Source organism: Annulohypoxylon truncatum (genome assembly GCF_022578515.1).
Source record: "Annulohypoxylon truncatum strain CBS 140777 unplaced genomic scaffold F4807scaffold_29, whole genome shotgun sequence".
NCBI classification, from domain to species: Eukaryota; Fungi; Ascomycota; class Sordariomycetes; order Xylariales; family Hypoxylaceae; genus Annulohypoxylon; species Annulohypoxylon truncatum.
The window spans coordinates 361,769-372,590 of NW_025953815.1; the positions used below are offsets into that span (position 1 = coordinate 361,769).

Consider the following 10,822-nt stretch of genomic DNA (forward strand, 5'->3'; position numbering starts at 1 on the left):
GTATGTAATCATATTGTTAACCAACTTCTTAGTGGAATGAATGCGTGATTCGTAATTCCAGTGTTGATTGATAGATGGATTGAAATTATTAAGGAGAGTGTTTAGGGTTGTTGTAGGTGGGAATATGTAAAATTCTATGTACGTAAGGATCTACGGATCAGATAAAATATCGACCCACAAGATCATCAGACTAAATCTGCCAGTGTTGTGTAACATTCAACTCCTCTTCTCCGCATATCGGCAGAATTTGTGGGGGATTAAGATCCCCGGCGTGAAAGATGATTGGTCCATTCCCCTCATCCTAAATTTTTGCCTTTGCTACCCGTGCGACTGTACATAGCACCGCAAGCATCATATTTAACGTATATACGCAGCTACATCCGGGAGTCTTTAACGAATCTTGGGAGGTGCATTCTTGCAGCGCCTTTTTAGAGTTCTAGACAGCCTCAATTGCGCCAGATCCTTCCTCGAGCCCGGACCCATATTAAGCTTAGCCGCGTCGCATCATCTACAGCTTCCTCGGTTCTAAGTTCTTAGCTTCTAAGCTTCTTCCTCGCCTTCACGTATAATTATCGCATGCGCAGTGGCGCCTTTGTCCCCGATCCCCTTTCACGATGAACGCTATCTGCACATCCGCAGCCCGATCTATTCGGCCGTCTGCCTTCTCTAGATCGGCGAGGCCACTGCTCAGATCGTCGCCTATCGCGGTAAGACCTGCAGTGCCAGTGGCGCTCTTTCACCAAACTGGTTACAATATGGCTGCGCAAAAGATCAAGGTCAAGAATCCTGTCGTGGAACTCGACGGCGATGAGATGACGAGAGTCATCTGGCAGGTCATTAAGGACAAGTTCATCTTCCCCTATCTCGACATCGACCTAAAGTACTACGACCTGGGATTGCCGTACCGAGATGAGACCAACGATCAAGTCACGCTTGATGCTGCCGAGGCCATTAAGAAGTACTCGGTCGGTGTCAAATGCGCTACCATCACTCCGGACGAGGCCCGTGTGAAGGAGTTCAACCTAAAGCAGAGTAAGCCACGAGTGATGCAGTCTTGCCTGCATCCCGTCCTGCCGTCCTGCACATGAGCCCCCCCATCTCCAACCCCGCACTCTAACCTTCGAGTGCCCCAGCGCACACCCCATAGCCGCATTGCTTTTGATCGGGGATCTCCAACAGGCTAACTAACTTTCCTCTCCCTGCATAGTGTGGCTCTCCCCCAACGGCACGATCCGTAACGCTCTTGGCGGCACCGTCTTCCGCGAGCCCATCGTCATCCCCCGTATCCCGCGATTGGTACCGGGATGGAAGAAGCCCATCATTATCGGTCGTCACGCCTTCGGCGACCAATACCGGGCGAAGGACAAGGTTATCCCTGGACCCGGAAAGTTGAGCATGGTATATACCCCTGAGGGCGGCAAACCCGAAGAGATCGAGGTCTTCCAATTCAAGGAAGGTGGCGGCGTCGCACAGACCCAATACAACACCACCGAGAGCATCACCGGTTTCGCGCATGCCAGTTTCAAGCTAGCCCTAGACAAGGAGCTTCCCCTATACATGAGCACCAAGAACACCATCCTCAAGAAGTACGATGGCAGGTTCAAGGACATCTTCCAGGAGCTATACGACAGCCAGTACAAGAAGCAATTCGAGGCCAAGAAGATCTGGTACGAGCACCGCCTGATCGACGACATGGTAGCCCAGATGATCAAGAGCTCCGGCGGATATATCATGGCGCTAAAGAGTGAGGCCCCATTCCCCCAGAAATTCTGAGCGCGAACGCAAACTAATCTCTTCTTCTTCTTCCTACCAGACTACGACGGCGACGTGCAGTCCGACATCGTAGCGCAAGGGTTCGGGTCGCTCGGGCTGATGACGTCGGTGCTGATCACGCCGGACGGCAAGACGTTCGAGTCGGAGGCGGCGCACGGCACGGTGACGCGGCACTTCCGCGAGCACCAGAAGGGGCGCGAGACGTCGACGAACCCGATCGCCAGCATCTTCGCCTGGACGCGCGGCCTCGCCCAGCGCGGCAAGCTCGACGGCACCCCCGAGCTGGCCGCCTTCGCCGACAGCCTCGAGCAGGCCTGCGTCGACACCGTCGAGCTCGACGGCGTCATGACCAAGGACCTCGCCCTCGCCTGCGGCAAGACCGACCGCGCCGACTACGCTACCACCAACGAGTACCTCGACGCCGTCGAGAAGAGGTTGAAGGGCGTGCTCAAGGAGAAGCTATAGATGAGGTCCGTGTATCTGAGGCTAGACTAGACGTAGATCAACATCTCTAGATCTAAGACTTGCGTAAAAACTAGATACATGCATACAATAACAGCACGTATGGTTGGTCAGCGCCAAAGGGTACACGCTACCAACTAACTACTGTTTTCAGGACTCGATCCTGTCAGGGGCCTGTCTTCACGGGGATACGAACGGATGGATGGGACGCGACACGATTCTGCATACCGTGTTCCTAGATAACTCAAGCTTAGGGGTATCTAGGACTTTGTAAATAGATAGCAAGCATGCTTGCATTTCCCGCGCGGAAATATTGTATAGGTAAAAATATCTGAACGGAGGTCCAAAACTTTTCTCACGGCTGTATACTTTTCGACAGACATCTATACGTCATGCCAGATCAATCATCAAGCCAATTCGAAGGCCTGGGAATTAATTTAGTAATTACCTGCCTAGGTACCTGGTAGTAGGTACCAACTTTATATACACCCCGTGCCTTCTATGCGTCCCATCCATCGCAACGCCGAACCAGCAACCCTTTAGAAGTAAGTTCGATCCCGTAACTCCAACCAGAACACCAACCGCAGCTTTTTATAAATAAACAACGTTAGCCAACCCGAGGGGGTATCATCCGCTATGTCTTTGACAACCAAGCCCTGACCTCCGTTGTCCCGCCGTCTGCAATTCCGCGAATCGTCGGCGGCGTGTTCCTTTTCCGTGCGCTCTTATCCTAACCTGCTAATATACACCGATCTCATCATGCCTATTAAGCTTACGCGCTACCACTGTAAATAGAGACACAGAACCTGAATCAAGACTTCTGCGCAGGCATCGTGCTCGGCGCATTCTCCGCTGTAACCCCGCTGTACGCGGGCCGCGCCGCGGGTCCCGCCAGCTGGTCCGCCATCGCCTCGTCGTAGCTAGGCGGCGCCTCGTCGAATTGGGCGTTGGCGGGGGTGCCCAGCTGCGGCGGGTACAACGGGTCGTGAGGAGGTCTCTGTGGTTGCGACGGACCTTGCTGGTTCGGTGCGTTTTGTCCCGTCGGCCTTTGAGGGAGATGCGGCGGACGGATGTGAGGGCCGCCGATACCAAAACCGGGGCCGATACCGGCGCCGACGATATCACCGTTAGCGTTGTGGTTGATAGAGTTGAGGAGTTCTTGCGGCGGCGCGATACCCGAAAAGACTTCCACGTTAGAGAGCTTTAGGGGTAGCGTTATGGTCTGCGCGAGAGGTTGCTTGCCAGACGCCAGCGAGATCGAAGAACCGGACGGAGGCGTGCCCCAGCTCAGCGTTATCATGATCTGTAGCTCGTACCGCCTGGCCAGATTACATGTTCGGAACGACGGCGCGACCGTATTCGGCAGTCTTCGTTCGGCCCACAACGATCGCGGGATCTCGAACTCGGTATCGACGGGGTCAGAGGGGGAGCTAAAGAGCGCGATCGGGGGCGAGAGGCGCGCGGCGCTGAAGATGGGGAACGCGGTGACCTCGGTGTTTTCGAGGTTCTCCACCCGCACTTGCGTGTATCCTATCAACTTAAGCTCGAGCGCCGTCACATACACCTGCTGCTCACGCGTCGTCGTCGGAGCGAGCTTCCGCGCTATTATGCGCAGGGGCAGGGGCTCATTGCAGGTCAGGATGCTGGGGAACGGCACGCGCGCCGACATCTCGATGTTCGGTGGCATCTGGCTCGGGTCTTCGGCGCCGGGCCCGGGAGATTTGTTGCCGAAGAATGATTTGCGATGATGCGTTGGGGCGCGTGGCCGGAATGTGAACGGCCGTCGAGCGAAGGCTTCCTGGCTTGTCTTCGCTGGCCGCGGAGGTTCGATAGGCAGGAACTTGAAACCGACTTGGTAGCGCCAGTTCTCCTTAAAGAAGCCCGGGCGCTGGATAGTGACCTTAAGGTAATATCGGATCTCGGCCTCCTGCGGAAAGCCGGTGAGCGAGGGAGGTAAGGTAGACTTGACGTGCTGCAGCATGAGCTGCTTCGTGCCATCCATAGTGCGAAAACCGCTACTACCGCCGATACCGCCGAGGCCCAGTAGCCCGCTCATGGCTTTCTCGTCATAGCAGATATTATTGAGAGGCATCTTAAAGTTGAATTTGAACTCGTGCATGCCGGGTTGAAAGGCGATGGAGGCGCCGTCGTCGGGGTAGACTTGGAACACTTTATATAGGATCTTGTGGTTCTCGGTGATGACGTCGCCGCCCATGACCCCGCCGGGAGGACGTGCGTGGTAGTAGTCGTCTCGGTCGCCAGGAGAGGGGACGGTGAGCGCCGTGCGCGACTCGCCCTCGAGTTTGACGATTACATTTCCTATATTTTCTGTTTTGTGTAGAACGAGGATCACGCGGCCGCTGATGAAGTCGAGGTTCGTATAGAACTCGGGCGGGGCGTCGAGGGATATTCGGATGGACATTGCGGGATTGTATTGTCTACCAAGGTAGAGGGGTTCCCTTCATGTACTTCTTATGTAGGTCACTCCAGGTGACAGAGGTTCGTAGGTAATTGTAAGGTTGAAGTTGTCGGTGCCCGAAGGAGTGGCGTTGTGAATTGATTAATGCGTTGAATGGTAGTGAATGGCGACGGATGGAAGCGGGTCGTCGGGTTGTCAGGGAACGATTACGAGACAATGGAGCTATGAGCCATTGCTATCCAACTCAGCTACCCAAGGTACCTATCACCTGCATGCTGTTGACGAAGCAACCTTCAATCCAACGACCAATGTATTTGGACTTTGATTTTGCCAAGTGGAAGTTTGGTAAGTAAAAAGATAAACTGAATGCAGTTCTGTAAGATTGCAGCTTTGCTGAGCCTCTAAGCGTCGTCACAATCGATGTCATAGGTCATTGCCATTGTGGCTTGGCGCTTGTCAGCTTATCGTTTCAGCTCCTTGTACCAAGACGGTACTCGGCATTGTATGTGTACCAGCAGTTACCTAACTATTGCCTAAGTATCTAAGTACCTAGGTACATATTTTCAAGATCACAACCCCAATGATGAGGCGATGCTTTCTTTAACCTTAACTGCGATTGAATTCCGGGAAGGTCAAACCTTTGCTTGCACAATACATAAAATTTCATAATTACTGTGATAGTTACCGATGAAAATGCCTATTCCTATTGGAAACCTTAGAGAACGCACCCCGGTCCAGGTCAATAGAACCCATGTCACCGTTCACAACGGCCATACAAGTACCCACTTGCCTCTTTAGGAAAGTATACACTGCGCCATGTACTCTAGCAGCCGAGGAGACTGGAGAGAATCTTAGGATAAAATAGTCAAATGAATAAAGGACATTATATCAAGGGGATTAAAAGAGTTCAGTATTATATAGGCATTAGCACCAGTCGATGATTAAGTAAGAATCTCATACTTAAATCTGTTATGTCAAGCTAACGGAGCGTCGACCTACCCCTATTATGTCACCACGCTGCTCCGGCGACGTTCGAATACACGTCTCTATAGTTCAATTTTTCAGAACTTAAGAACAAGATATGAGCTCGAGATTTGTGCCATAGATTATTTGACCCCTATCTTAGACCTCTCGTGGCTGCAATTGGAAAATTTTCATGACAAAATTGATGGCATTAGTTTAATAAATCCCCAAAATTTCGCCTTCTCCAAAAAATATCATTAACAGCTATGTAGTGTAATTTCTTAATATCCATATTTCTTCATATTCTGTCCTACTAGGTATTATGATGTTCCTAATCTTGTTCCGAGGAAAGTCGGTTGCGCGTGTAGTCTCGTAACGAAGTGTGCCGAACAAGATACATATAATATCAACCCGAACGGAGTAGAACACCATGCGTCATAATTAGCCAATGAGCTTGCGGTAAAATTCAATGACCGGTCCAGTCTCGCTGTTACACAATTCCGACGCTGTCTTCTCCGCACCGGCTACGACGACGGACGGTAGTTGATTGTCGATATATGTACGATTTGGAGAACTATTTCCAACTTCATCATAAACCGACTTCGCCATTGGCAGGAGGTATTCAACGCAACTCTTTCCCCGCCTGACGGAATCATGTAAGCGACATCTTTTTTATACATATATAGAAAGGGGGTCCCTTTTAGTTGATAGGTATGCCGAAGAATAACTCTCACTTAAGACTCCTGAATACATTGAATAATCCGTACTAATACAGAATGGCACCCTCAGCAGTAGCCCCCGAGACTACACCAGCCATCCGTGAGAAATCTCAGGGAACTGGGTTCAACGGAGCAGACAAGGTTGATAACCCTCCGCAAGTTCAAGTCACCGGCACGACCAAGAGCGGGAAGAAATTGAACATTCGGACCTATCCCAAGTTCGAGAACCCAGCAGACGAGAGACTCTACCGCAAACAGCACCTCGCAGCAGCATTCCGAGTATTTGCTGACCGCGGCTTCGATGAGGGTGTGGCAGGTCACATCTCCGTCCGGGACCCCATTCTAACCGACCACTTCTGTAAGTTCAATATTGGAGTTCATTCTGATTCGGCCTCTAATTAGGGGTACATAGGGTTGAACCCGCTCTCGACACACTTCTCGCTTATCAAGGTGTCGGACTTGATCCTTTGCGATGAAGACGGGAATGTGGTAGAGGGAGATGAACCAGTGAACGCGGCTGCCTTTGCCATCCACTCCCAGATCCACAAGGCCAGGCCGGACGTCCACGCCGCCTGTCACGCTCACAGTGTCCACGGCAAGGCCTTCTCGGTCTTTGGTCGAGAGCTCGAGATGATTACCCAAGATTCATGTCGCTTCTACAAGAGTCATGGTGTATATCGCGATTTCAGAGGTGTCGTTCTCGATAGCGAGGAAGGAAGGAGGATTGGAAAGGCCCTCGGGAATGGAAAAGCAGTGATACTTCAAAACCATGGCCTGCTTACCGTTGGCAGTACCGTCGATGAGGCAGCTTTCTGGTTTATCAGTCTCGAGAGAACTTGCCAAGCCCAGCTACTTGCGGACGCAGCATCGGCTGCCGGGTACAAAAAGATTCTCATCGACGACGACGAGGCTGCATATACCTCTCTTCAAGTTGGAGGACCAGATAAAGGATGGTTGGCTTTTCAACCATGTAAGCTTTCTTTGAGCTGATTTCCCCCTATCTTTTACCCCTCTGCCCCTATTCCGCTTTACAATAGTATTTGTACACATAATCCTTAGCTAACACCCAGCAGATTATGATGAGCAGGTTGCAAAAACAAAGGGCGACTTCTTGAATTGATTCACTTAAGCATTGTATTCTATTACGAATTTACAGCAAGGGGAATTGACACGTCTTCATTTACAAGTTTTCAGCTCGGAGGGAACGAGAATAAAAAAGCTAAATTGGTCGTCTGGATGTTTGAAGATTCTGGAGAAATTTGGTCCGGTGTTTTACCTTTTAAGCCAGGCACGGGACAGCTTAGATGCCTCATCACTGACCCGACCACCGGAGATCACATGGGATGCCGGGAAGCTGGAAGCACCATCGTATCTAAGTAGGTAGACTTCATCTCATTAATACAACAACTGATTAAAACCATGCTTGACAAGGTTCTTCGACTGAGTACAATTTTAAGGGAGCTATTGTATGGTGACAAAATGTTACACTTTCCCTAACGTGTATGGGATGACGTTGAAAAACACCAGACCTATACAAAAACCAACCTATGTATCCTCTTCATAGTAGTGAATAGACAGCACTGCAGCACATTAGGTAAGCCAACAATGTTGTGACCAGTATGTACGTGTATCGTCCACTCTTGTTGTAAGTTGAGTTGGCGTGTTGAGTGTATCAGTGCTCATGCTGTATAACGTCCATTCACGATAGATATCCTGAGTATGACTCCCAACCGTATAAGTATATAACCATTTCTTCCTACCCTAGCTTCCCGTAGAGTAAAATCGTATACACAAAACCAAGAAGGAAGGAACGCCGCAATACTTACACACTTCATCTAATTCTTCCAACAACCCACCTTGAAAGGTTTATTCGCACCACAAACCACATTTCCTTTCTAACCGTCGTTACCTGCACAAGTGACAACTTTCACAACCTTCATCGATTTCTTCGACCGTATCTTCAATTTTCGGCGCGCAAAAATTCGATCCTTCATTTTTCCCTAACTTCAACGTCAATTTCGTTTTCGCTTGAATTTCTTCGTCGCTTCACCATGTCTCTCCGACCTCTCCCCGACCCTCCTTCCCCTGAGTGGGCCCCCATCGTCGAAAGCATCCGAAAGCAGTACAACGAAGGCTTGCCGTTCTTCAACCGCGCGCTGCTCCAACGAGTTGCGCTACAGATCCACCTCTACGAGAACGGCATGCTGACCAACAAGCCCTACGCCATCGAGAACATCAGAGGCGACCTCGTGTCCCTCGACATCGACCCGGACACCGAGTCCCCAGTCTTCAAAGACGTTAGATGCAACCACGGTGACCGAAAGTATTTAATCTCCTCCCTCCCTCTCTTCCCCCAAAAAAAACTTTCTTTCTCTCTCAAAAAACCCAAGGTCCCAGCAAACCTAGCACTCACCTCCTAATAGAAACGGTCCCTATATCTACTACCGGAGCATCCAATCCATGCTCACGCACCGGGACATGAAACAATTCGACGCAGAGAAGGCCTTCCTACCTCTAGTCGTCATGTTCCCGAGCGCCGCGGGCCGGTGCCACGCGCACCACGTGCACGAGTCGCGCTCCACCTCCGCCGACGACCTCCAAGCATCAATCTTACCCACGACCTTCTACCCATCCGAGCTAACCACAATCTTCAACCTCGACCGGCGCGCCTGGGAGCAGTCCGAGCAGTACGCCTACCTCAAGGGCCAGCTGGAAGCCCACTCCGACCGGCTGTCGCAGATCGACAGCGTCGTCGCCCTCGGGTGCGGGTCGCTCGCCCACGGGCGCGCGCGCTGCCAGTTCGCGACGACGCAGCACGCGCTGGCCTTCAGCCTGCGCAAGGTGCTGTCCAGAATGCACCCGGAGAACAGCAGGGTGCGGCAGAGCCTTCGGCAGGCCCGTAAGAAGGAGCCTGTCGACCTCGTCGTGCGCGGCGTCCTGCAGGACCCCGCTTACACCGAGGTGGACGAGGCCGTCCTCTCGGACATGGGCATGGAGATCTACAAAGATCCCTTCGGCTTCCTAGAGATGAACGACAACAGCTTCGTCGTCTCCATCGATGTCAACACCCCGGCCCAGCAGATTATCGAAAATCTTGCGCGCCCGGCCGCCATTATCCGGATGACTCACGTAGAGGAGCTTAATGGCGAGAACGTCGCCCAATGGTAAGCTCCAGTTAACGGTACTTTGAAATAAGGATGATTCTAACCGAGATTGAATAAATAGCACGGACCCCTCGTCTTCGCGAGTCAACAAGATGCTACTCGAGGAGTATGATCTGGTGAAACTCCGATACCACGAGCACCTTCGACATATCTGCCTCTACATAAAGAAGCAGAAACCCGAAGGCAAGGCCGGCTCTAACCGAGCATCAGGCTCTTCTTCGACTAAGAATTAATCGAGAGGGAGGATCGTTGGGGATATATTGGTGGTTGAGCGAGCATTTCTCGTATACAAATGCCCAGTACAGTAAACGCTGTTCTTTAGGTACCCAATCTACCTGTTCTATGCCCTCCCCTATTTCAATTCTTATTACAATAACCCGCTTTCCCTCTTTCCTCCAGGATAGCTATTCCTGAGTTTGCAATGAATACAAGAAAAAAGTTACAACCACAATTACAATCCGAGACCATTCAACCCGCTCGCTAACCCTAAGTCGTAACAAGACAAACCAGGCTAAACTAGGCTCTTGTATATATACCGTCTCTCCGTGCCTCTCAGCCTTCAATAATTATTCCAGGTCTACTCTCCCAGTAGCCGGTAGCCGGTAATGTAACAGCAGCCCCCTGACCTCCTCTACCGTCTTCCCTCTTCCCACTCTTCCCACTCTTCCCACTTCACGTAAAAGAAAGCCAACCGTAACCCTGACATCAGTAAATTCAAAGACTAGCAATCACGACATCCTGATTCATCCAATTCCACACCTTCACCAACAATTTCCCCAGCCCGCAATCACACTTCATCCTGTGATGCTCGGGGCGCTCGGGACGACACCGGCATTGGTAATCGGGGCGCGGGTCGAGTCAGTTAGTCCCGTCGCCGCAGATGTTCTTGGCCCAGTGGTAGCAGCAGCCGAACGGCTCGGTGCAGCAGTTTCCCGTCGCGCCGCCGCGGAGGCAAGACTTGTCCTGGCCGTCGGTCCCTTTCTGGCCGGCCTGCTCACACTCGCATCCCGCGTTCGCGCGAGCGAGCTTCGCGGGTTGAGGGAGCGCGGGGAGCGGCTGGGTCTTGATGATGGAGGGTTGCTTGCTGCTACTGCTCCCGGCTTGTGCGGGTGCGGAAGTGCTGGGCCCGTTGCTGGGATAGAAGTTGTAGCGTGCGGTTCTAGGGATGGGTGTTAGTTTTGGGTTGCTGGCTGGGGGGGGGGGGGGGGGGGGGGAAAAGTAAAACTGGGGGGGTGGGGGGAAAAGGGGAAAGGAAAAAAAGGGTGGAAAAACCCAAATTTTACCTGTTTGGAATCTTACCCCCCCCCATTTTTATGGGGACA

At 51.8% G+C, this 10,822-nt stretch overlaps 4 protein-coding genes across 4 annotated transcripts; 3 read left to right on the forward strand and 1 right to left on the reverse strand.

The window, feature by feature from the left end:
- The first annotated feature begins 310 nt into the window (after window positions 1-310).
- F4807DRAFT_436236 (isocitrate dehydrogenase NADP-dependent) lies at window positions 311-2,658 on the forward strand. The gene is made up of 3 exons (XM_047998940.1): window positions 311-1,032; window positions 1,208-1,744; window positions 1,814-2,658. Exons 1-3 carry the CDS (start codon window positions 615-617, stop codon window positions 2,236-2,238), a joined length of 1,380 nt encoding a protein of 459 aa, XP_047851745.1. The 5' UTR covers window positions 311-614; the 3' UTR covers window positions 2,239-2,658.
- On the reverse strand, window positions 2,659-5,037 carry F4807DRAFT_436238 (uncharacterized protein). The gene has a single exon (XM_047998941.1). The coding sequence runs from the start codon at window positions 4,655-4,657 to the stop codon at window positions 3,047-3,049; it is 1,611 nt and encodes a 536-aa protein (XP_047851746.1). The 5' UTR covers window positions 4,658-5,037; the 3' UTR covers window positions 2,659-3,046.
- Window positions 5,038-6,339: 1,302 nt separating this feature from the next.
- On the forward strand, window positions 6,340-8,190 carry F4807DRAFT_436241 (arad-like aldolase/epimerase). Its single transcript, XM_047998942.1, has 3 exons — window positions 6,340-6,694; window positions 6,749-7,306; window positions 7,410-8,190. Exons 1-3 carry the CDS (start codon window positions 6,394-6,396, stop codon window positions 7,454-7,456), a joined length of 906 nt encoding a protein of 301 aa, XP_047851747.1. The 5' UTR covers window positions 6,340-6,393; the 3' UTR covers window positions 7,457-8,190.
- Window positions 8,191-8,387: 197 nt separating this feature from the next.
- Window positions 8,388-10,109, forward strand: F4807DRAFT_469464 (uncharacterized protein; the record flags this gene model as incomplete). Its single annotated transcript, XM_048002714.1, has 3 exons — window positions 8,388-8,659; window positions 8,760-9,500; window positions 9,562-10,109. The coding sequence occupies 3 exons, from the start codon at window positions 8,388-8,390 to the stop codon at window positions 9,731-9,733; spliced, it is 1,185 nt and encodes a 394-aa protein (XP_047851748.1). The 3' UTR covers window positions 9,734-10,109.
- Window positions 10,110-10,822: the final 713 nt, after the last annotated feature.